The 27,616-nt window shown below is 38.1% G+C and overlaps 1 protein-coding gene across 3 annotated transcripts in view; it reads right to left on the bottom strand.

The window, feature by feature from the left end:
* AGRN (agrin) overlaps nt 1–27,616 on the bottom strand; it is a 735,367-nt gene that overhangs the window by 277,327 nt on the left and 430,424 nt on the right. For all 3 annotated transcript variants that reach the window (XM_053690462.1, XM_053690463.1, XM_053690464.1), the window contains one exon: nt 8,420–8,635. In XM_053690462.1, coding sequence (XP_053546437.1) covers nt 8,420–8,635 — 216 coding nt within the window. The remainder of the gene's footprint in view (nt 1–8,419; nt 8,636–27,616) is intronic.

Raw genomic sequence — 27,616 nt, 5'->3', positions numbered from 1 at the left:
AAAAGTATGAAGCGAAGACCAAGTTGCAGCCTTGCAAATCTGTTCAACAGAGGCCTCATTCTTAAAGGCCCAAGTGGAAGCCACAGCTCTAGTGGAGTGAGCTGTAATTCTTTCAGGAGGCTGCTGTCCAGCAGTCTCATAGGCTAAACGTATTATGCTACGAAGCCAAAAAGAGAGAGAGGTAGCAGAAGCTTTTTGACCTCTCCTCTGTCCAGAATAAACGACAAACAGGGAAGAAGTTTGGCGAAAATCTTTAGTTGCCTGCAAGTAGAACTTGAGGGCACGAACTACATCCAGATTGTGTAGAAGACGTTCCTTCTTTGAAGAAGGATTTGGACACAAGGATGGAACAACAATCTCTTGATTGATATTCCTGTTAGTGACTACCTTAGGTAAGAACCCAGGTTTAGTACGCAGAACTACCTTGTCTGAGTGAAAAATCAGATAAGGAGAATCACAATGTAAGGCTGATAACTCAGAGACTCTTCGAGCCGAGGAAATAGCCATTAAAAACAGAACTTTCCAAGATAACAATTTTATATCAATGGAATGAAGGGGTTCAAACGGAACACCCTGTAAAACGTTAAGAACTAAGTTTAAACTCCATGGCGGAGCAACAGCTTTAAACACAGGCTTGATCCTAGCTAAAGCCTGACAAAAAGCCTGGACGTCTGGATTTTCTGACAGACGCCTGTGTAACAAGATGGACAGAGCTGAAATCTGTCCCTTTAATGAACTAGCTGATAGACCCTTTTCTAAACCTTCTTGTAGAAAGGACAATATCCTAGCGATCCTAACCTTACTCCAAGAGTAACCTTTGGATTCGCACCAGTATAGGTATTTACGCCATATTTTATGGTAAATCCTTCTGGTAACAGGCTTCCTAGCCTGTATCAGGGTATCAATAACCGACTCAGAAAAACCACGTTTTGATAAAATCAAGCGTTCAATTTCCAAGCAGTCAGCTTCAGAGAAGTTAGATTTTGATGTTTGAATGGACCCTGTATCAGAAGGTCCTGTCTTAGAGGTAGAGACCAAGGCGGACAGGATGACATGTCCACTAGATCTGCATACCAAGTCCTGCGTGGCCATGCAGGCGCTATTAGAATCACTGATGCTCTCTCCTGTTTGATTTTGGCAATCAATCGAGGAAGCAGCGGGAAGGGTGGGAACACATAAGCCATCCCGAAGTTCCAAGGTGCTGTCAAAGCATCTATCAGAACCGCTCCCGGATCCCTGGATCTGGACCCGTAGAGAGGAAGTTTGGCGTTCTGGCGAGACGCCATGAGATCTATCTCTGGTTTGCCCCAACGTCGAAGTATTTGGGCAAAGACCTCCGGATGAAGTTCCCACTCCCCCGGATGAAAAGTCTGGCGACTCAAGAAATCCGCCTCCCAGTTCTCCACTCCCGGGATGTGGATTGCTGATAGGTGGCAAGAGTGAGACTCTGCCCAGCGAATTATCTTTGATACTTCCATCATTGCTAGGGAGCTTCTTGTCCCTCCCTGATGGTTGATGTAAGCTACAGTCGTGATGTTGTCCGACTGAAACCTGATGAACCCCCGAGTTGTTAATTGGGGCCAAGCCAGAAGGGCATTGAGAACTGCTCTCAATTCCAGGATGTTTATTGGAAGGAGACTCTCCTCCTGATTCCATAGTCCCTGAGCCTTCAGAGAATTCCAGACAGCGCCCCAACCTAGTAGGCTGGCGTCTGTTGTTACAATTGTCCATTCTGGCCTGCTGAATGGCATCCCCCTGGACAGGTGTGGCCGATAAAGCCACCATAGAAGAGAATTTCTGGTCTCTTGATTCAGATTCAGAGTAGGGGACAAATCTGAGTAATCCCCATTCCACTGACTTAGCATGCACAATTGCAGCGGTCTGAGGTGTAGGCGTGCAAAAGGTACTATGTCCATTGCCGCTACCATTAAGCCGATCACCTCCATGCATTGAGCTACTGACGGGTGTTGAATGGAATGAAGGACACGGCATGCATTTTGAAGTTTTGTTAACCTGTCTTCTGTCAGGTAAATCTTCATTTCTACAGAATCTATAAGAGTCCCCAAGAATGGAACTCTTGTGAGAGGAAAAAGAGAACTCTTCTTTTCGTTCACTTTCCATCCATGCGACCTTAGAAATGCCAGAACTAACTCTGTATGAGACTTGGCAGTTTGAAAGCTTGAAGCTTGTATTAGAATGTCGTCTAGGTACGGAGCTACCGAAATCCCTCGCGGTCTTAGTACCGCCAAAAGGGCACCCAGAACCTTTGTGAAGATTCTTGGAGCCGTAGCCAATCCGAATGGAAGAGCTACAAACTGGTAGTGCCTGTCTAAGAAGGCAAACCTTAGATACCGGTGATGATCTTTGTGAATCGGTATGTGAAGGTAAGCATCTTTTAAATCCACTGTGGTCATGTACTGACCCTTTTGGATCATGGGTAGGATTGTCCGAATAGTTTCCATTTTGAACGATGGAACTCTTAGGAATTTGTTTAGAATCTTTAAATCTAAGATTGGCCTGAAAGTTCCCTCTTTTTTGGGAACCACAAACAGGTTTGAGTAGAACCCTTGTCCTTGTTCCGACCGCGGAACCGGATGGATCACTCCCATTAATAACAGATCTTGTACACAGCGTAGAAACGCTTCTTTCTTTATCTGGTTTGTTGACAACCTTGACAGATGAAATCTCCCTCTTGGGGGAGATAATTTGAAGTCTAGAAGGTATCCCTGAGATATGATCTCTAGCGCCCAGGGATCCTGAACATCTCTTGCCCAGGCCTGGGCGAAGAGAGAAAGTCTGCCCCCCACTAGATCCGGTCCCGGATCGGGGGCTCTCGGTTCATGCTGTCTTTGGGGCAGCAGCAGGTTTCCTGGCCTGCTTGCTCTTGTTCCAGGACTGGTTAGGCTTCCAGCCTTGCCTGTAACGAGCAACAGCTCCCTCCTGTTTTGGTGCAGTGGAGGTTGATGCTGCTCCTGTTTTGAAATTCCGAAAGGGACGAAAATTAGACTGTCTAGCCTTAGCTTTGGCTTTGTCTTGAGGTAGGGCGTGGCCCTTACCTCCTGTAATGTCAGCGATAATTTCTTTCAAACCGGGCCCAAATAAAGACTGCCCCTTGAAAGGTATATTAAGTAATTTGGACTTAGAAGTAACATCAGCTGACCAGGATTTTAGCCACAGCGCCCTACGTGCCTGTATGGCGAATCCTGAGTTCTTAGCCGTAAGTTTGGTTAAATGTACTACGGCCTCCGAAATGAATGAATTAGCTAGTTTAAGGACTCTAAGCCTGTCCGTAATGTCGTCTAGCGTAGATGAACTAAGGTTCTCTTCCAGAGACTCAATCCAAAATGCTGCTGCAGCCGTAATCGGCGCGATACATGCAAGGGGTTGCAATATAAAACCTTGTTGAACAAACATTTTCTTAAGGTAACCCTCTAATTTTTTATCCATTGGATCTGAAAAAGCACAGCTATCCTCCACCGGGATAGTGGTACGCTTAGCTAAAGTAGAAACTGCTCCCTCCACCTTAGGGACCGTTTGCCATAAGTCCCGAGTGGTGGTGTCTATTGGAAACATCTTTCTAAATATTGGAGGGGGTGAGAACGGCACACCGGGTCTATCCCACTCCTTAGTAACAATTTCAGTTAGTCTCTTAGGTATAGGAAAAACGTCAGTACTCACCGGTACCGCAAAGTATTTATCCAACCTACACAGTTTCTCTGGTATTGCAACGGTGTTACAATCATTGAGAGCTGCTAAGACCTCCCCTAGTAATACACGGAGGTTCTCCAATTTAAATTTAAAATTTGAAATATCTGAATCCAATCTGTTTGGATCAGAACCGTCACCTACAGAATGAAGCTCTCCGTCCTCATGCTCTGCAAGCTGTGACGCAGTATCAGACATGGCCCTAGTATTGTCAGCGCACTCTGTTCTCACCCCAGAGTGATCACGCTTGCCTCTTAGTTCTGGTAATTTAGACAAAACTTCAGTCATAACAGTAGCCATATCTTGTAATGTTATCTGTAATGGCCGCCCAGATGTACTAGTCGCCATAATATCACGCACCTCCCGGGCGGGAGATGCAGGTACTGCCGCGTGAGGCGAGTTAGTCGGCATAACTCTCCCCTCGCTGTTTGGTGAAATTTGTTCAAATTGTACAGATTGACTTTTATTTAAAGTAGCATCAATACAGTTAGTACATAAATTTCTATTGGGCTCCACCTTGGCATTGGAACAAATGACACAGATATCTTCCTCTGAGTCAGACATGTTTAACACACTAGCAATAAACTTGCAACTTGGTTATAATCTTTTTTAGCAAAAACGTACTGTGCCTCAAAGAGGTACTAAACGATTAAATGACAGTTGAAATAATGAACTGTAAAAATAGTTATAGCATCAAACTTTAAACAACACAACTTTTAGCAAAGGTTTGTTCCCATTAGAAAAATAACAATAATTAAATTTGACATAAAAATTACAGAGCAACGTTTTTATTCACAGTCAATATAAAATTCTCACAGCTCTGCTGAGAGAATCTACCTCCCTCTAAAGAAGTTTGAAGACCCCTGAGATCTGTCAGAGATGAACCGGATCATGCAGGAAATATAAGAGTAACTGACTGGAATTTTTTGATGCGTAGCAAAGAGCGCCAAAAACGGCCCCTCCCCCTCACACACAGCAGTGAAGAGAAACGAAACTGTCATAATTAACACCAAACAACTGCCAAGTGGAAAATAATGCCCAAATATTTATTCACTCAGTACCTCAGAAATGTAAACGATTCTACATTCCAGCAAAAACGTTTAACATGATAAATACTTATTAAAAAGATTAGTGACTTTTAACAGAGTAGTTCCGGTGAAATACCATCCCCAGAATACTGAAGTGTATACATACATGTCATTATAACGGTATGGCAGGATTTTCTCATCAATTCCATTCAGAAAATAAAAACTGCTACATACCTCAATGCAGATTCATCTGCCCGCTGTCCCCTGATCTGAAGCTTTTACCTCCCTCAGATGGCCGAGAACAGCAATATGATCTTAACTACTCCGGTTAAAATCATAGTAAAAAACTCTGGTAGATTCTTCCTCAAACTCTGCCAGAGAAGTAATAACACGCTCCGGTGCTATTGTAAAATAACAAACTTTTGATTGAAGTCATAAAAACTAAGTATAATCACCATAATCCTCTCACACATCCTATCTAGTCGTTGGGTGCAAGAGAATGACTGGGACTGACGTAGAGGGGAGGAGCTATATGCAGCTCTGCTGGGTGAATCCTCTTGCATTTCCTGTTGGGGAGGAGTTATATCCCAGAAGTAATGATGACCCGTGGACTGATCACACATAACAGAAGAAACATGAATTTACGTTTAAATTTAGTTTTACATTTTTACTAACGGAAGGGATGGAAAGGTCAAGATTGAAATGTACATAATTGCATTTCAATTTTAAATAGAAACATTTTTGCAATATACGTCCTTTAGCAAAAATGCTTCTAGTAAAAGATATTACTGCTTATCAGTGGCATACGCACATATACCGTGAGGGCCCGAGCGCCAGTACTCAAGCTCAGAGCGCTGCTGGTGGTGTATATTGCGTCAGTGAAGATGTCATTTGTGTCAAGGAAGCCAATGCTGACTGACTCTCTGAGGTGGCGTGCTGTTTGAATACTGGTGCATGGAGCAGGCACAGCATATGTGCATATGCCGCTGAAAAACAGTAATAAATTATATATTGCAAAAATGCTTCTATTTAAAGGGACACTAAACCCAAATTTGTTTCTTTAATGATTCAGATAGAGCATGCAATTTTAAGCAACTTTCTAATTTACTCCTATTATCAATTTTTCTTTGTTCCCTTGCTATATTTATTTTAAAAGCAGGAATGTAAAGCTTAGAAGCCGTCCCATTTTAGGTTCAGCAGCCTGGATAGCGCTTGCTTATTGGTGGCTACATTTAGCAAACCAATAAGCAAGCATAACCCAGGTTCTGAACCAAAAATGGGCCGGCTCCTAAGCTTTTACATTCCTGTTTTTTAAATAAAGATAGAAAGAGAATGAAGAAACAATAATAATAGGAGTAAATTAGAAAGTTGCTTAAAATTGCATGTCTGAATCATTAAAGAAAAAATTTGGGTTTAGTATCCCTTTAACGACTGACAATGTACCCTATACATCGCTGGTCGTTTCTCTATATTGCGACAATACTACACTACAGCCCAATGCCTCCAGGAGGGACGCATGTTGTAAAAGTGCAGTTTCGGCAAGACCCACACTATTACAGGGCTTAACACCCTTTAAGGACACGCGACGTACAGAGTAAGTCTTGGTCGTTAAGGAGTTAACAAAGCACATTTCAATTTTGACCTTTCTATCCTTTCAAGTAATTATTTTTTTTCAAATAATTTATCAAATTTTGAAGGATCAGTTCATTTTGCTGAGGCTTTGAAACATCCAGTTCCCAGCGAATTTCTAGGCTACATTACTTAAAAGGAGTTTGATCTTCAGAATACATAGACAAAACCTCTATTATAATCTTGCCCTTTCACCAATTAATAAACACTTGTGATGTGGAGGCCGGTTATATCGAGAGTTACATCAGCTCCCTTCGCTGTAGTTACCTCCAGGCAGATTTTATAACTGGGAGGGGGCATCGAGGAGCGCTGTGACAAGCTTCAGCAGCGTGAAAGAAAAAGGTCACGTTAATTTACTTGGAAAGAAAGGGGACTGGGTCTCGTTTACACAGTGCCTAACTCCCTAAAGCAGCACGCATCCTGACAACGCAGCTACATTAGCCTCATTCAGTGCAAGCAAAGAGAATAGGTGGCTGCAAAAGGGTGCGCATGACGGCGGCTCCTCGACCTTGCGATCCGTAAAGCATCTATTTTCAGTTCCGTGACAGGGAAGAACAAAACCTCATGAGTGATGTGTCACAGCATACAGGCAAGAGTAAAGGGTATTTATTATTTAAAAGCCTACCATTTGCTATCATTTATTTAAAGGCCTGTTTTAAACATTATACATTTCACTTATTGTGCATTAAAAATGAAATTTAAAGGAAAAGTAAACACTTTGAGATGGTAATATAAAATGATAAATTATATATATATATATAAAAAACTCTGCAATAAACTTTCATTATTTAATTTGTCCCCTTTTCCTGTAATTAGATTCTGAAATTGTGAGCTTTTTAGTTCCTGTTAGAAATGGAAGTGCAGAACACTGTTATATTATTCCACACAGCCATTGGCTGCACACTCTAGTGACCTATTTATAACTGTCCCTAATTGGCCAAAGTAGAGAAGGTAACCTAAGTTGTAACATGGCAGCTCCCATTGTTTTATAGACACTAAGAGGCCTATTTATGAAATGTCTGTCGGACCTGATCCGACATTGCGGATCAGGTCCGACAGACATCGCTGAATGCGGAGAGCAATACGCTCTCCGTATTCAGCATTACACCAGCAGCTCTTGTGAGCTGCTGGTGCAACGCCGCCCCCTGCAGATATCGCGGCCAATCGGCCGCCAGCAGGGGGATGTCAATCAACCCGATCGGGTTGAATTCCGGCGATTCCTGTCCGCCTCATCAGAGCAAGCGGGCAGGGTTATGAAGCAGCGGTAACTTGATAAATGGGCCTCTAAAACTTTACACTTATTTTGTCAATAACATTACTAGTTATGGTGTAGCACAAATCTAAATACATAGAAGACAAAAGTATGATTGACTAGTTGTCACGTATAGTGGCAGCAGCGAATCAAGGCAGTTAAAGACTTGCTTTGGATACGATTAAAAGTGGAGAAGAGATGGTAAACCGCTCTGAATAGGTGGGGTTTCAAAGAGCGTTTAGTAACATGCAAAAGTAACAATTTCACACGGTTTGCTGTCCTTGTAAAGTAAAGTAAAATGCTGTGTGCAGCAGACTGAGCGAAGCCATCCTTGCTTAGGGAGGTGCAATAAGTCAATGCAATAAGCATTTTATAAGAGATCAGTAAAAAGACCAAAAGAGGCCATGCATTAGAATTCTGATTAAAGAGCTGCATAGAAAGTAAAGAGAAAAAACTGCATAATACAATATATGTATGGTCAGGGAGCTATATAATAAACAACAGGAAAGAGGCCATTTGTTATATATCTCATCAGGGACATGTAAAAAAAAAAAAAAAATCAAGAAAAGAGTCTGTGTTTAATATATTTCATCAGAGAGCTGTGCAGAAAGTGTGTATTATGCATCTAATCCAGCATCTACAGCGAGTGTATTATACATCTTACGGGAGTTGCACTGGAACAAAGATTCTGCCAAATATCCTATATCACAGATAAATGGGTAGAAAGGAAGAATGAATCTACTATAGCTATTAAATCTCTCTGCAGCTAGGTGCCCTCTAACGCTCACAAGACTGGCATCCTTACCACAAGGCCCTTTGCTGATCACTTTGATTCGCCTCTGCTGGTTACACTGGGCTCTCTCCAGCTCACACTCGTTGCTGTAGGTAGAATAATCGGATCCGCAAACAGGTGCAACCAGGGAGGGGCAGGCGGTTTTCTTACAGACACAAGCGGCCTGTGATGGGTCGGCGCTGTTCCTCTCACACACTGCTCCAAAGCCGCACAGCATTCCACGGCACACTATAGAAAAAGGAGAGAGCAATTGTTAGAGAAAATCATATTTGTATTGGCATACATAGGTAGTAATACAAGTGATTTATTTTAAATATTTTCCAGAACAGGAAAATAAATGTAGCCTAAGGCATAAAACAGGGCTTGTCAAACACAGGAGCCAGGAAGCCACTGGCTACTAGAAAATTACCTCTGGGTTATTCTTGATATATCTATTTACAAATATCACTGTTTGGCTCTTAAAAGTAAAGCTGACTCCTAAAGATTCTTACGGACTCCCAAATTTTAAAGATTTCTCAACCCCTTTAAGCACCAAATAACTTAAAGGGATACTGAACACAATTTTTTTCTTTCATGATTCAGATAGAGCCTGCAATTTTAAGTAACTTTCTAATTTACTCCTATTATACATTTTTCTTGGTTCTCTTGGTATCTCTATTTGAAAAAGCAGGAATGTAAAGCTTACAATCTTTGGTTCCGCACCTGGGTACAGCTTGCTGATTGGTGCCTAAATGTACCCACCAATCAGCAAGCGCTATCCAGAGTCTGAACCAAAAATGGGCCAGCTCTTAAGCTTACATTACTGCTTTTTCAAATAAAGATACCAAGAGAACGAAGAAAAATTGATAATAGTAGTAAATTAGAAAGTTACTTAAAATTGCAGGCTCTATCTTAATCTTAAAAGAACAAATTTGGGTTTAGTATCCCTTTAACAGCAATAAACCTATTTCAGTTTTTCAGGTACAAACACGTATCTCTGCTGTATTGTTCAGTGTCAATATGTAGTCAAGGAATGCCCCCCTGAGATGATCAAAGGACACATATACTGCAAAACTAAGACTATTTTCTTTATATTGACAAGTGGTTCAGAGATCAATGAATTTTGGGATCAATAAGCCCAACGCTTCTGGGCTATTAGTTTAATCTGCTTTAGGTTTTTCATACATATAAACTTGCATAATAGTTTAAACAGAAAAAGACAAAAATGTCCATAAAATCCATAATTCTTAGATTGCTTGTGATGCTCACGTTACACGTATTGATGGAAATACACAATCTCTACTACAAAAGCTTTACAATACACCAGCAAATGTCAATTGAATTTCATTGTGGTTCATTTTTTTTTATTTTTGATATATTTAGCTGCAGAAGAATAAAAATGTCATTTAAAAATGATCTATAGAAACCATTCTTTTTAAATTCTATGTTGAATCTGCAATCACAGCCTAACTTGTTAGTGTATGCTACTTCTGTATAATAGAGCACATTGTAACAGAAGAGATTTTGCATTTATTTAAAGGGACAGGCTACACTCAAATTGTTATTGTTTAAAAAGATAGATAACACCTTTACTACCCATTCCCCAGCTTTGCACAACCTACATTGTTATATTAATATACTTTATAACATTTAAACCTCTAAATCCGTGCCTGTTTTTAAGTCACTATAGACAGCCTCTTATCACATGCTATTTTATTAGCTTTTCACGACAGGAGACTGCTAGTTCATGCAAGACATATAAATAACATTGTGCTCACGCCCGGGTAGTTATTTAAGGGTCAGCACAACACAGCACTAATTGTCAAACATGCAAGCCAATAGATAATAAATAAAAAGTCATGTGATCAGGGGGGCTGTCAGCAGAGGCTTAGATACAAGGTAATCACGGAGATTAAAAGTATATTAATATAACTGTGTTAGTTATGCAAAACTGGGGAATGGATAATCTCTCTTTTTAAACAATAAAAATGTTAAGAGTTCACTGTCCCTTTTAAGGAAGGGTAGCAGTAAAGTTGGGCTGAAGCCCAAAGTATTTTCTGTCCTTTATATTTATGACAGGTTACTTCTCTGTGATTGCATTTATTGAGATCAGATGTTTAGCATGTAATCTGTAAAAGCAGTTATACAGCGTACAGTCAAAAGATTAGTTATGAGTAAAGATCAATTCAATGACTGCCAAAAGGAACTTTATATGGAAGACAATTTTCCTTAGGGATGGTGACCGCAAGTCATCTAAGAGGAGTCAAGCAGTGTAGAATCTAGTTCAAATGACATTGTAGTCTCAAAAATTTGAACCTGATTGCCTAAAAAAGTAAAAGCTGTTTAAATGTAAATTTAAAAATAGCTGATAAAATATTCTTGCTGTATGATATGAACAGGAATCTCGGCACTATTGGTGGAAACACACATCAGCAAGGCTGACGATAAATTAAATATGTATTCAGGAGTCAGGACAGGAAAATGCATTTAAAAAAACAAACACACAAAAAACAGTCAAATATTTTTAATTACCCACTTTTAGATGAAACAAAGAAGATATTTGGAACCAAGCTTTAAATAAGGGAAGTTAATTGAAGCAATTTCAGGGCAAAATGTTTAGATCTAGATTACAAGTGGAGTGCTAGAACGCAAGCAGTATGGATAACACTGCACTATATATTATATAGTATTTTCTGCTATGATTGTGTTGCGTGTTATAGTACTCACGTCGGATAGCATACATCATTTCCTTCAGACAATAGACTTCTAAGAGTGGTCACAATAAAATTATTTATATTGGATAACTGAGCAATTTCTAATTCTCGGAACTTGAAATGAGTAATGCAATTTCAAATGAGTAGTAGATTTTTTTTTCTGACAAATGTCAAAGTTAGTTACATTTTCCTTCATAATGCATCATGTGACAGCCATCAGCCAATCACAAAATGCATAAATGTATATCCTGTGAATCTTGCACATGCGCAGTAGGAGCTGGTGTCTCGGAAAGTGTACATATAAAACTACTGGGCGCATTTAGATAATCGAAGTGAATTGGAAAGTTATTTACAATTGTGTGCTCTATATGTGTGTTTGAAGGCACAATAGCAAGCAATAAAAGTTGGTACCAGATTTTCAAACGCGGATTGTGCACAAGACAGTGCAAAACTTATCAGGCAACATGACCATGATGAGCGAGCTACTACCGTTTTGCATTATTTAAAGGGACAGTTTACCCCAAAACTTTCTCTAGAAGAGATAACTAATAAAACAATATTTTTCCATTGTTCTCTCTAAGTATTGGGCTGTAGTTTGCAAACAGATATAAGATAAGGTGTGTGTGCAGAAAGTGATAACAAAATGAGATCTGATATTATCTGCAAGGTCAACCCATTTTAATAGGCTGTGGTTTCAAAGCACAAAACCAGAAATTTCATATCCACAAATAAACCTGAAAAAAAAAAAAAACTCAATTTCTCATACATTCTATAATCTGCAGTTGGTATAACTAGTCATTGGAAATACATTAAGAAAAAAATATTTTACTATATACTGTCCCTTTAAAGGGACATACTACTCATATGCTAAATCACTTGAAAGTGATGCAGTATAACTGTAAAAAGCTGACAGGAAAATATCACCTGAGCATCTCTATGTAAAAAAGGAAGACATTTTACTTCACAATTTCCTCAGCTCAGCAGAGTAAGTTCTGTGTAAAAAGTTATACCTAGCTGCAGGAAAAAAAAAATAAAGAAATTAAAAGCAGCCAATCAGCATCAGCAGTGCCGAGGTCATGAAATCTTTTACTGTGATCTCATGAGATTTGACTTAACTCTCATGAGATTTCATAGTAAACTTCCTTAAACTGAATAGGGACATAACATGAGAGTGCACAAGGCTCAATCCTTCGGCTGTCCTGGGACAGACATACTGATTTGCTGCTTAGAAATTCTTTACAAAGGGATGTGGCTACTGAGGAACTTTTGAGGTAAAATATCTTCCTTTTTTACATAGAGATGTTCAGGTGATATTTTCTAGTCAGCTTTTTACAGCTATGCTGCATCACTTTCAAGTGTTTCAACATTTGGGTATCATGGCCCTTTAAGTATAGGAAGCTCTATGTATGTAATTGCATGTATGGTTATACATTTTCACCAACAACTTGCAATACCTGATGGAGCATTTTTGATTGGGCTCAACTTGTAATCTTTGTAGTTTTTTTTTTTTTTTTTAAATATAAGTAAGGATGGCAGCCAAAAGATATGGTAGGATTCGTATTTTACAGTCTGTCAGAAAAAGGATCAGATTAAAACGAATTACAAGAATTTAGACAATTTCCTTTATTTCCCAAGAGTCTCAATAAATCAAATATTTGTCAGAAGTGGAACGAGAACTCAGGTAGCAATGTTCTTCAGAGAATGCCAATACGTCAATAGAGTCTTCAATCAGACTGCATGATCAACTTAACAGGTCAGAGATCAGTATCCCAGCTGTACAAACCTACACTCGCCTTCTGTTCCTTATCACATCACCAGCAACAAGGAATTATATACAAAGGTACATTCAACATTTAGGTTGAACACCTCAAAGAGACACGCAGCAGCTGTTTCATTTTTATTTCAGTAGGGACCCTTTTGATCACAAGCTCTCTGTGGCAAACAAGTAGGTCATTTTAGCTACAATTATGCATTTCCAGAGCAGTCCATGGTGCTTACTCACCCAACCCCCAATTCCTAGGTTAATCAGATATGGCTCTGCTGTATCACGTTAAAGGACAATGTCAGATATGTTGGATTGGATCTCAATCAGTAGTACACTTGTATTAATGAAGGGTTGATGAGTTGTGATGAGAGGAGAGATAAAAATGCAATGTCTCTCCCTGGGGTGTCCAACCTTTTTAAATGATGGGCCGCAATGTATTTTGTGATTTGCTTCTTCCATAAAGAAAATTTCAAATAAGCAATTGCTGAATAAGATTAATGTCATAACCTCATACACACAGAATATTTATATATATATATATATATATATATATATAATATTCTGTGTATATGGCGTTTATATCCAAAAAGAATCGCAGGATTTCCACCAAACGTGCCAAAATGTATTGACATTTCAGGGAACACATTCCCCTTCTTCAGAGCAAACAAACCGTGCTTAAAGGGACAGTTCATCCAAAATTATTCCCAATGATCCTTTTAACCTGCTAGAGTGTATTAAATTGGTTACAAGTTGCTCCTTTACTCCTATTTCAGCATTTGAAATAGCTGATTTAGCCTGTGGTATCGCCACCTATACTGAACAAATTAATACTGGAGTATAGGATATTGAATAGCCTAAGTATATACAGCCAGCAGAAGAGATTACACTCTCAGTGGGATGTAGGATAGTTAAGTAATAAAATGATCATTTTCCATTGTTCTCTCTATGTATTGAGCTTTGGTGTTCCAGCCAAATAAAAGATAAGGAAGCAAGTGTGTGTACACAAACGTAGAACATAATGAGATCTAATAACACCTTTAAGTTCAACCCATTGTAATAGGCTGTGGTTTCAAAGCACAAAATCAGCTACTTCATATACACAAATAAGCATGAAAATGGAATTTCTCAAATATGTTATACTCTGCAGTTGGTATAACAAGTCATTTAAAATACATTAATGGAAAAACAATTTTACAGTGTACTGTCCCTTTAAATAATGTCAATCAAATTGGTAAATTAAAGGACTAGTAAATACAGACAATTTGCTTAATCAACAAATGCCTGATAAAAAGACAACAGAATAGAATTTAGGGCTCAATTTATCAAGTCACAGTGTACAGGGGCGTACATATGCGCCCCTGTCCGCAGCAGCTCGCGATAACAATTCTCCACCTAAGAAGTGATTCTTTTTGGATATATGATTTTGAGTGAAGTACTCAGGTGGCTGAATATTTGTGGGCGGATTCATTATATTGACTGTGTATGTGACAAGAAGCATATGCGTGTAGCCACCAATCTAGCTACCTCCTCAGCCACCAATCTAGTAATGCTCATCAGCCTACCTAGTTATGTTTTTCAGCAAAGGATGTCAAGAGAACAAAGTAAATTTGATAACAGGAGTAAATTGGAAAGTCTTAAACTTGCATGTGCTTTCTTTAAAATGAAAATTGAATGTCCATTTAACAACCATACTTCAGGGGGTATGAGTGACATTAATTCAGAATAAAATGCAATTGATTATTCTGATAGTTAAAATATTTATTGAAAGGAACATTAAACACTAAGGGTGTTAAAGGGACATTCCGGTAAAAATGTAAATGTACATAGATGAATTACATATATAAACAGAATTATATTTGCAATATACATGTATTGGCAAAAAAGCTTTGTGTAAAAGTTATCACTGTTGTATTCTTCTCTGCACATGCATGTGAAGCATAGCTAGATTTTCTCAGTGCACCAGCATTTTTAATAATGCAGCTGCTCTGAGCACAAGTGTGGTTTGTAATTATGTCAGCAATTAAAAAAAATGAACATATACAATCCTTAGGCTCCATGAGCAAGTGCTGTGTTTAAAATGCTGGTGCACGGTGCATACTTAAATAAACTTTTGAAACAGCTATACATTTTATTAGAAGCATATTTTCTAATACATGTATATTACAAAAATATTTCTATTCAAAACTGAAATGCATCTGCTCATTTATAACACTCCCTAACTGGCCCCAATAGAGAAGCTAAGATGAAAGACTTTTAAACCCAGAAAAACCTACTTATAATTAGGTAAAACAATTTATTTATAGAGAATAAAACATTACACTTATTTGTTCTTAAAAAACGCTTTATATATTTATTTATTTTTTAAAAATACATCTGCTTTGAAGACATCATTATAGCATCCATCGATTTCGTGTTTCATGTTCCTTTAAAGACATGACAGAAAAATTGGATCTTAATAATTTCTTTAAATACGGATGCCACTGAGAAAGCGAGATCACAAGTTAGCGAGTATGAGCCTTAAGCTCTGACACCATCTCTCCCCAGAATCTAAAGAAAGTTAATTTATTCCACTTTGAAATCTGGCAACAAATTAGGCTGCTAGCTCTTAACAACAGTGATACATTGTGCCTGTAATGCAGCAGAAGCAATCTATATAAATAACATCGCACGGCAAACGGTTTTCAGAACGAACCCATTACCCCAACATCTTGCATATGGTGCTGCATGACAATGACAATTATCAGAAACTCATTTGGTAGGCAAGTGGCCCACACTGAGAATTCCTTGGCTTGTTAAAAAAAAAAAAAAAGTAATCCGATGGGTAGAACAGAAGAATTAGCTTGTCAGCCCGCAAATGAGCATTCGAACCAACTCTTAGTCTAAATGAGAAACAGCTAAGGACGCATAAGAATTACACGACTCTTAGACGCTGCGGCACAGGGTATTTTATCGGTCCTGGGAAGAAATTTGTGACAAGCAAGGAAGGAATGGCAGATTTCAGCCTCGGGGCAATCATACTATACCAACCCATGACCCCAATAGCCTTCAAAGTGTTCTCTTTTAATGAGGGTATAGGATTAGCTCAAGGGTAGTTGCCGCATATTACAGTTTAACACTCTACCACTGGTGACAGGTAATGGTCTGCAATAAAGGTTCATTGAGGTCATATTTTTAGGTATGCATAGTATAGCAATTAAGTACTGCACTGCGAAAGAGATGTGTACAAAATACATGTTTTATAAGTAATTAAAATAATTATTTTGTTAGTGAAATTTGCATTTTGTTTTGCAGTAAATGGACACACCCCTTGAAAAGTCTCAAGTATCTTATCTTCTTTAATTAGTGCAAAACCTCATTTATATTTGTCTCTAACTGGCCACAACAATCAATCAAATCACTGCAGGGTGTATACCAGTTCTGCAGGGGCAGTAGAAAAAAACATATGTTTCAGACTTAAAGGGAGAGTCTACTGTAAAATTGCTTTACCCTTGATGTGTTCCCAATCACTTATACCAGTTGCTGAGTATAAAATGTATAAGATTATTTTTTTTGTAAATGAAATAGCTTGTTTAGTCTTTTAAAGCCACAACCCATCAAAATAGGCTAAGCTTGCAAAGAGATCAGACATCCTTATCGTACCACTCAAATCTTTCCCTTTCTTATCTCTGTCTCTATACAATACTTAGAAAGAACAATTGCAAATTAGTATTTTACAACTTTATCTCTTACACTTCCTACTTGGAGTGTAATTTCCTTTGCTGGCTGTGTCAATAGCCAATACTTATGAATATAAACTTTCAGTATAGGTAGGGATATCACAGACAAAATTATATATATATATATAAATATATATATATATATATTGTCTTTGGTACAACTTTTTTTAGCGCACTACCCTTTAGGCGAGGGTTTCAGTCGCGCTAACCCAATGAGCATAAAATGTGATTGCGTTTACTTTCCGATTCTCGCAAATGCCAATATTGCTCCCGCACAACAGTGCGCCACTTGTAATCCAGCCCAAAATTGGATGCCTTCAAAACTAAATAAGCATTGCCACTTAATACAATGTTTCTATTTTTAAACATCTCAACCTTATGTAAAATGCGCCACTGTTATGTGAGTGATGTTACATGACCTAACACCTGGGATTTTTTTGCATAATAATGAATACGTTAAACAAACAGAACAATATGAATTATTGCATAACTGGGCAGTTTCTTCTGGCAGTGGGGGGGGGGGGGGTGGGTGAGGTTGCTGGACAGCCGATTTGAGATAGACGAGTCAGTACATCTTGCAGAGAAGACATAATGACACAATGCTGTCTTTAGTGGTGCAGAGGCAGGAGAGCTGGAGTGGAATTAATACAAGAGCTGTGAGCTGAGCGGTATGCAAATATACTGATCACATATCCTGAGGCTCGGACTATCCTCCCCCTTCTGAGATGCAAAAACACCTCTATCTTAGGCAGGCTATGCTAATGTGACCCAGCTAATCCACTCTGCCTATTCGTAGCCCTGACCAAAGGACAAGCACAAGGGTGAAATGAGAATTAGAAAACTCATATATAGAAGTGGAAGGAAGAAGAAAGGAGGGAAGGATAGGAGAAGACAAGAAAGGAAGGAAGTAGAGAAAGAAAGGAAGGGAGGAAAGAAGTAGAGAAAGAAAGGAAAGAAGTAGAGAAAGAAAGAAAGGATGAAAGTAGAGAAAGAAAAGGATGGAAGTAGAAAAAGGAAAGAAGGATGGAAAAAAGAGAAAGAAAGGAATGAGAGAAATAGAGAAAAAAAAAGAAAGGTGGAAGTAGAGAAAGAGAGGATGGAAGAAGAGAAAGAAAAGAAGGATGGAAGAAGAGAAATAAAGGAAGTAGAGAAAAAAAGGAAGTAGAGAACGAAAGAAAGGAGAGAAGTAGAGAAGGAAAGGACATGTGGAAGTAGAGAAAGAAAGGAAGGATGGAAGAAGAGCAAGGAAGGAAGGGAAGAAGTTGAGAAAAAAAGGAAGGAAGGCAGTAGAGAAAGAAAGGAAAGGTGGAAGTAGAGAAATAAAGGACATAAGTAAAGAAAGAAAGGAAAGGTCAAGTAGAGAAAGAAATGAAAGGTTGAAGTAGAGAAAGAAAGGATGGAAGTAAAGAAAGAAAAGAAGGATGGAAGTAGAGAAAGAAAGGAAAAGTGGAAGAAGAGAAAGGAAGGAAGGAAATAGAGAAAAAAAGGAAGGAAGTAGAGAAAAAAAGGAAGGACGGATGGAAGAAGAGAAAGGAAGAAAGGAAGGAAGAAGAGAAAGAAAGGAAGGACAGAAATAGAGAAAGGAAGGACAGAAATAGAGAAAGGAAGGACAGAAATAGAGAAAGGAAGGACAGAAATAAAGAAAGGAAGGACAGAAATAGAGAAAGGAAGGAAGGACAGCAATAGAGAAAGAAAGGAAGGGTGGAAGCAGAGAAAGGAAGAAAGGATGGAAGTAGAGAAAGAAAGGAAGGATGGAAGTAGAGAAAGAAAGGAAAGGTGGAAGAAGAGAAAGGAAGGAAGGAAGTAGAGAAAAAAAAGGAAGGAAGGAAGGATGGAAGAAGAGAAAGGAAGAAAGGAAGGAAGAAGAGATAGGAAGGAAGTAGAGAAAGAAAGGAAGGAAGTAGAGAAAGAAAGGAAGGACAGAAATAAAGAAAGGAAGGAAGGGTGGAAGCAGAGAAAGTAAGAAAGGATGGAAGTAGAGAAAGAAAGGCTAAAGGGAAGGGAATAGGAAAGGAAAGGAAGAACGGAGGGAGGAAAGTATAGCAGTAAAAAACGTCAGCAGGGAAGGAGAAAAGGAGAGAAGCAAGAAAAGAGGAAGGGGAAGAAGGAAAGAAAAGGATGCAGTGACATCTCTAGGGTCTGCTGATAGGGGGGCACGTGCAAGAGACCTACCAGTGTTTTTGTGGGCAGTGTCGTGATAGTGGTGGGATCAGGTGATCAATGGAAGTGGTTGGTTGCGTAGTGGGTGGGGTCAAAGCTTTCTGTAGGTAGAGTCAGACAGAGGTGTGGGGAACCTGGGCAAAGTGGTTGTGGGCAAATGAGGGCTGATCACAGCTGGGGGGCTAGTGCCAACCTGCCTCACTTAGTGATGCCACTGAAAGGAAGGAAGGGTATGAGGGGAAGGAAGGAAGCTGGAAAGGAAGGAAACGGCTAAGATGAAAAAAGGAGAGGGAAGAAGAAAGAAAGAACAATGAAACAAACAAAAGAAAGAAGGGTTAATAAATTATATATAAATATATGTGTATTTATTTATAAAATATTTTAAAATGTTTGTACACAAAGAAAAAGCATAAGTGGGTGGATGAAAAGAAACAGACAGCTGAATACTTACAGGTCACATGAGTGTCAGCAGAAACCCAAGAAACATCTCACTAACTCAGTAATCTATTGTCTGCTTGAGCCTACATTTAATGTCAGTGGTAGGTCTGCTAAAATCGCTAACTGCATAGTTTTAACCAATATTATTTATACAAATATATAAAATTCAATTTGAAAACATGAGCCATTTCTATGCAGATTTTTATACATTTCTTGAGGTTGCAAGTTTAAAGCAAAAATGTACCCTGAAATATATTTCAAAAGAACTCTCTAGTGTGAAAAATCTCTAGCAATATATGGAGCCAGTTAATTATGTTTTAGGGAGCGTTATTCTCCTCACACTAAATATTTTCAGCGAGATTTATACTAGAGACACGTTCTCCACAACTCAACACTAAAATACAAAGCTCTTAGTAAGTCACTTTTATGGCACTTTGTCTAATTCAACAAGCTGGAAAACCCATTTTCTTTCTTGTTAAAAGGACATGAAACCCAACATTTTTCTTTTAGAATTTAGACAGAGAATACAATTTTAAACAACTTTCTAATTGACTTCTTTTATCAGGTTATCTTCATTCTCTTGGAATCTTTTCTTGAAGAAGCAGTAATGCACTACTGGGAGCTAGATGAGCACATCTGATGCGCCAATTACAATAAGACAACATAAGTAAAGGGGGAAGTTGTTTAAAATTGCATGCTATATCTGAACCACTGATGCTTAAAGGGACACTGAACCCAATTTTTTTCTATTGTAAATCAGATAGAGCATGCAATTTTAAGAAACTTTTTAATTTACTCCTATTATCAAATTCTTTTCATTCTCTTGGTATCTTTATTTGAAATGCAAGAATGTAAGTTTAGATGCCCATTTTTGGCGAACACACTGTGTTGTTCTTGCTGATTGGTGGATAAATTCACCTACCAATAAACAAGTGCTTTCCATGGTTCTGAACCAAAAAAATAGCTTAGATGCCTTCTTTTTCAAATAAAGAAAGCAAGAGAAAGAAGAAAAATTGCTAATAGGAGTAAATTAGAAAGTTGCTTAAAATTGCATTCTCTATATGAATCACAAAAGAAAAAAATTGGGTTCAGTGTCCCTTTAATTTTGACTTTACTGACCCTTTAAATGGGTATTTTTAATTTTGACTTTACTGACCCTTTAAATGGGTATTTTTTGGTCGTTCAGAACATTTCTTTAAAAGGACATGAAACTAAAAATGTTTCTTTTGTTATCATTATCAATTATTTGTAGAGCGTCAACAGATTCTGCAGCCCTAAAAACATGGGTCTAATATGCAAGGTAACAATTATGGGAGACAATAAATCAGGTCTCATGAAGGTGATCTACAAAGCCGCTGGGCTCGTAGGCTTCATGCTAAGGGGGTTCAAGGGGATAACTAAAGGAGGAGAGGTACTAAGATAAGAAATGTTAGTGTATATTATATGCATCCCTAAACTGTAGGGTCTTTAAGGAGCGCTTGAAAGTTTGAAAACTAGGGGAGAGTCTTGCTGAGCGAGGCAAAGAGTTCCACAGAATAGGGGCCAGTCTGAAGAAGTCTTGTAGACGGGAATGTGAGGGGGTAACAAGAGAGGAGAGAAGTAGGTAATGAGCAGAGTGAAGGGGACGGAAGGGAGAGTATCAGGAGTATTTTATGAGAGTATTTTATCATTCATATAGAGCATACATTTTTTAAAGAACTTTCCAATTTACTTCTAGTATAATTTTCACTTTATTCTCTTAGTATCCTTTATTGAAGGCGCATTGGTAAGCCAATGGCAAGAGGTACATACGTGCTGCCAGCATCAGCAGCTAGCTCCCACCTCCTAAGCTTTCCCTAGGTATGCTTTTTAACAAAGGATTTAAAAAAAAAAAAAACTAAGCAAATTAGATAATGTAAATTTGAAAGTTGTTTAAAATCCTATGCTCTATCTAAATCATGAAAGAAAAATTTGGGGTTTCACGTCCCTTTTAAGTGTTTTTATGAGTACCAGTTCACATGTCAAATCATTACAATCTTTTATAAAAAGTAAAAAAAAAAAAAAAAGTTTTAACTATGAAACTCGTATATTAATTAATTATGTTAATCTAAATGGCAATTTGTAATTATAAAGAAGCGTCTTAAATTTTAAATTAGTCAATTACAAAATGACTCAAAGTAATATGAAATGATTTATTTCACGTTAGCCATGAATTGATATAAATGGGTAACAGGAAAAAAATTGCATTGAAATATAACAGAGTCATTACCAACACTAAATTAAAGGGACACTCAAGTCAAAATAAACTTTTATGATTTATTTATATTCACACTTTCTGGGGAACAAGATCCTACTGGGCACGTGCACAAGGTCACAGGGTATACGTATAGTAGTCTGTGATTGGCTGATGTCTGTCACATGATACAGGGGTACTGAAAATGGGAGAAAAAAATAAAATTTGTCTTAAAAAAAAAATCTGCTGCTTATTTAAAATTCAGAGTAAGTGTTATTGCATTGTCTTTTTATTATGGACATGTTAATTATGTAACTCTACTGCATTGAGTGGTCCTTTAATTAGCAGCCATGTTTTGCTTTCAATTTGGAAATGCATTTTTCGCTTTCTTTAACATCTGTGAAAAGCCAAAGAAAACTCCCTGAAGTTCTACACACAAAATGATTTAAACAGACATTTTGTTCCGTTTCCATCTCAGAAGTCAAATTCAATCACAAACCAAGAAATAATGTACAGATTAGTTGGTGGATTTTAAAACTGATTTACTATCTTGTTATATTGAACAGCTTTGAAATAATAATTAAAAAATAATAATATTCAAAGTGAACCCTAACCAGTAATCTATAAAGTGACAAAAGAACCTCACTTTTTCTGGTGCACATTTTTATGTTCCCATAATGCTTTGTGTTCTCAACTATAAAACAACTTATCATATAAAGTAATAGCAAATGCTGTTAGTATAGCCTACACCCATTCAAATCTAATTTTCTTGATTATTATTTTGATGCAATGTAAAGAAGGCTCTGAACAGTAACATATTCAAAAGTGGGGGGAAAAGGTAGTTGCTTATAGGGGCGTGAATTTCCTTAAAGGGATAGAAAGGTCAAAATTGAAATGTGCATGGGTACATTTCAGTTTTAAATAGAAGCATTTGTGCAATACACACCCATTAGAAAAAATGCTTCTAGTAAAAGTGACTACTGTTTTTCAGCGGCATACGTAAATATGCTGTGAGGGCCGTGCACCAGTATTCAAGAATGACACCTCAGTAAGTCAGCTATGGCTTGTATGAACAAATTACATTTTCACAGGAACAAAACACACCACGGCCTGCTATCTGAGTTTGACTACTGGTGCACATGCCCACACAGCATATGTGTGTATGCTGCTGAACAGTAATGACTTTTACTAGAAGCATTTTTGCTAATTGAAGTATATTGCAAAAATTCTTCTATTTAAAACTGAAATATACTCATACACCTTTAAATTTTAACTTTTCTATCCTTTTAAATTAACAAAAGGTTATATACAGAATGGATAGATAGACACACACAGTAACACAAGATGTGTTGTATACATTTTGTTTGAAATATATAATATATAGATTGTAAGCTCTTCAGACCAGGGCCCTCCTACTTTACCTGTATTTCTTTACTATGAATCAGTGAGATTGTGTATTCCAGAATTTGAAGGCACTTTACAAATAAATTATAATATTTTCATAGGTAATATATCAGCCTCTTTTATAGAGCAGTAATAAATTAACACGACCGGGGGAGAGCTTAAAGGGACATGAAACCCACCTTTTTTTTTCTTCATGATTTAGAAAGAGCATGCCATTCTAAGCAACTTTCTAATTTCATTCCATTATCTAATTTGTTTTACTCTCTTAATATACTTTGCTGAAAAGCATATCTAGATGGGCTCAGTATCTGCTGATTGGTTCCTGCACATAGAAGCCTCGTGTGATTGGCTCACCCATGTGCATTGCTTTTTTTTTTTCAACTAAGGATATCTAAAAAATGAAGCAAAATAAATAATAGAAGTAAATTGTAATGTTGTTTACATTAGTATTCTCTATCTGAATCATGAAAGAAACATTTTGGGTTTAGTGTCCCTTTAACAGACATGTTGGTCCATGTCCCAAGTTCCACCAGACATGAACATGGATGTGACAGGGACTGCACAAAACCAATTCAACCATAAATTAGAATGCGAGCCAGGAAAGGAATAAAAGATGAATACTCATTAGCACTTCAATGCAGTGAATCTTCTCAGACAAGTCAGCAGCTCAGAATCAGCAGCTTTTTATCTTGTGCCGAATGGCAGCATACAACCTTGTTGTGGGCCAACTATCTCTGCCATGTACACACTCTCATGAAAAGCAGGGCACGTCTACATGCACCAGCAAGAAGATGCTATGAAATGCCACGTTACACAAAGCTGATTATTTATTTGAGAAGAAAAAAAAGTTATAATTTGAAAAACACCATGCTTGGCTGGAACCTGGAGCATTATATCACCAAGTAGACGGGCCATGGGCAATTACTGCTGCCATATATTGCTTGTACCCTTGATTTAGATAGAGCATATTTTCATCAACTTTCCAATTTACTTCTATAATCCAATTTGCTTCATTCTCTAGGTATCCTTTGTTAAAGACGCAGCAATGCTCTACAGAGCTAGATGAACACATAGGGAAAGCCACAAGAGGCATTTATCTGCAGCCAGCTCCCAGTAGCACAGGGTTTGACAAACCCAGGTCCCCACTTCTCCCCTTACATAACATTTTGCTGGGTGAGGCTGGCTCCTTTTTAGGCCTAGTAGCTGTGAAATACAGATTCACAAAATACTTATGGCCAAAACATTCTGGCTCCAAAATTTTCAGCAAATTTGTCAAGCACTGTAGTAATAAATTTGTCAAGCACTGTAGTAATAAATTTGTCAAGCACCGTAGTAATAAATTTGTCAAGCACTGTAGTAATGCATTGCTGCTCCTGAGCCTAACTAAATATGCTTTTCAACAAAGGATACCAAGAGAAAGTAGTGAGCACTGCCATGTTGTAACCTAGTTTCCCTTCTCATGTGCTGCCAATGATTGTGTGGAATATAGCAATGGTAATTCTAAAGTCTGCACTTCTTCCACGTTTAAGAGGAACTGGAAAGCCCAGACTTTTCAAAATTAAATTACAGAGAAAATGGGCAAAATAAATATAGTATACTGCAAAGTTTTTCTTTTTTTTTTTTTACTGCAGATAATTAAACATTGTGTTTAATGTCCCTTTAAACATATTGCATATATCAGCAATTAACCTCTTCTATGCGCGTGATGAGAACGGGTCATCATGCAAATTGCTACCAAACCGTTCTCACCATTAAGGGGAATCGCTGATCACAGCAAGCCTGATTAGTGGTGGTAATAGTGTGTGGCACTCCCAGTGCAGGTGATGTCACCACAAACATGCTTGGTGACGACATAGAAGGGGAGGAACCACAATGTGACAGGCAGGTAAGGGAGATGTAGAATGACGCAGGAACATTTCACCATACAAATATACACATACGTAACAATGATAGAAACACTAAAGCCTCTCTGTTGAGAGATGCAATATAACAATATGCAGAGGCCTTTTACAGCGAAATCAGGAAAATAATGTATATTGCAATGTTGTTTTATTGTCCTTAAAGGGACATGGAACACACATTTTTTTCTTTCATTTTTCAGATAGAAAATACAATTTTAAAAAAGTTTTAAATTTACTTCTATTATTAAATTTGCTGTGTTCTCGTGTTATTCTTTGCTGAAGAGATAACTGGATAGGTAGCGTGCACATGTCTTGAGCTCTACATGACAGGAAGTTGTTGCAAAACCGCTGCCATATAGTACTGTAGACACGTGCACACTCCTGAAATTTTATAAGAAAAAGAACATTGGATTTTTTTGTTTAAATGGTTTGTTCTATCTGAAAAAAACAATGTTGGGTTTTACGTCCCTTTAAACATTTTATAAAGTTGATAATAAATTATCAAATTTAGTTGTTATTATGTATCATTTTATGAAGATTTTATGTTGATTTTAAAGGGATATGAAACCCATTTTTTTTCTTTCATGATTCAGATACAGCATTCAATTTTAATCAACTTTCTAATTTACTCCTATTATCAATTTTTCTTTGTTCTCTTGGTATCTTTATTTGAAAAAGCAGAAATGTAAATCTTACGAGCCGGCCCATCTTTGGTTCAGAACCTGGCTAAATGTACCCACCAATCAGTAAGCATTATCTTGTGCAAGTGAAACACACAAAGATATGTGCAAATCTATCTATAATTGTGTTTCACTTGCACAAGAAGAGATTCAGCTCAGAAAAAAGACCCAAATATCGCAAACAGCCTCTTACTTCCCGCATTCGGCAATGAACTAAACTGCCAAATGCACTTCTCTACATGTCTAATGTTTCTACTTAGAGGTAACCAATTAAAGACACATAAATGTGCTGCTCCACCAAACCAAAGCAATAATTTACTTTCCAACTTTTCCCACACAGTATTTGGGACTAGAAGGCTAGGGCTGAGTCAGGGAGACCAAGAGACAGAGTTACATTTACTGAGGGGCTGAGTCAGGGAGACCAGGGGACAGAGTTAAATTTACTGAGGGGCTGAGTCAAGGTTGGTCAGGGACAAAAATGAGAAGGTCTGATGTGTGAAGTCAGGCAGGTCAGGAGTATAATATATATATTTGTGAAACCAGGTGCTCCCAACCTATTACTATCCCCAAAAAATAAAGCAGTGCACAGTTTGCAGTTCTGTTGCAGGATCGTGGTTCTGCAATTAACAGAATGAGCTCTAGCCTCTCTGGGCATGGTATGAAAAAGACCAATGTTCAGAGTTAATTTACAGTGGACATATGCTCTCTCAAATGTGATTGATAAGAAAGTTTACAAGTTCAAATAGCACCCAGAATTTCAGAGATTTTGAATTGCTGCCAAATTGAGTATTATAGGAGACACGAAAGCTAATAGTAAACAACAGCTGTACAGTCCTGGTTTACTACTACAATACACTTTGCAAAGAAAAGTATGTTTAACGATAAAAAAGATACTGCCTCTTTCTATTATTATCGGTTATTTGTAGAGCGCCAACAGATTCAACAGCGCTATAAACAAAGGTGGAGTACAACAAAACATCTATAGGAATCAAACAGGTAGAGGGCCCTGCAAAAAATTGCACTGTTGTAGTCAGCTCTTAAGAAGGTGATCTACAAACAGCTGGACTCTTAGGCTTACATGCCAAGGGGGTTCAGGGGATAGCAATGGAGGAGAGGAACTGTTATAAAGAAAGGTTAGTGTAGGTTGTATGCATCCCTGAACAGTAGAGTCTTTAGGGAGCGCTTGAAGCTTTCAAAGCTAGGGGAGAGTCTTGTGGAGCGAGGCAGAGAGTTCCACAAGATGGGACCCAGTCTGGAGAAGTCCTGTAAACGGGAGTGTGAGGCGGTAACAAAAAAGGAGGTCATGAGCAGAGTGAAGGGGACGGGAGGGAGAGTATCTGGAGATAAGGTCTGAGATGTAGAGGGGAGCAGTGCAGTTGAGGGCTTTGTATGTCAGAGTGAGAATTTTGTGTTCAATCCTGGAGGCAAGAGGAAGCCAGTGAAGGGATTGGCAGAGAGGTGCAGCAGATGAAGAGCGACGTGTAAGGAAGATGAGCCTGGCAGAGGCATTCATTATGGATTGTAAAGGAGCTAGGCAGCAGCTGGGGAGACCAGAGAGGACAGAGTTTCAGTAATCGAGGCGGGAAAGGATGAGAGAGTGGATTAAAATCTAAGTTGTGTCTTGTGTAAGGAAATGCCTAATGTTTTTAAGGTGGAAGCGGCAGGATTTAGCCAAGGACTGAATGTGAGTGAAAGAAAGATCTAAGTCAAATGTGACCCCAAGACATCGGGCAAGCGGGGTAGGGGTAATGATGGAGTTCAACAGTTATAGAGTGATTGGGGGTGGAGATTTTTAACACTTTATTGGCACCACATGCATGCACCTGGTGCCAATCTCTGATCATACATGGGCGTTGATAAATAGGCATGTTCTATGCACATAAGCTGGTGCACAGAGGTTACCTATCAATCAGTGCCTGAGTAAACCATTAGATTGGTATGTTTATGTGGCGCCAATTACAGCAAAGAAAATAATAAATTAATTAATTAAAATAAGGCTACAGAAGCAATTTCGGACAACGGACTTTATGATTATGACCTTTTACTAAAAGTTGTATTTTAAAGTGATGGTGAAACTTAACTAATCAAATGCCATGTATGTAATCTTTGCCATTTGTTTTTAACCCATCTGTGAAAGGGTTAAATTAGTTCATATAGTAATGCTTGTATTGCAATGTTATGCAGGCCCACTTGGAGGAACTCTTTTTTTTTTTTTTAATGACAATTCCAGTGAACATCCA

The sequence above is a fragment of the Bombina bombina genome, chromosome 8 (genome assembly GCF_027579735.1).
Source record: "Bombina bombina isolate aBomBom1 chromosome 8, aBomBom1.pri, whole genome shotgun sequence".
NCBI lineage: Eukaryota > Metazoa > Chordata > Amphibia > Anura > Bombinatoridae > Bombina > Bombina bombina.
The sequence above is the reverse complement of the archived record's forward strand: the minus strand, read 5'-3'. Positions and strand labels throughout refer to the sequence as shown.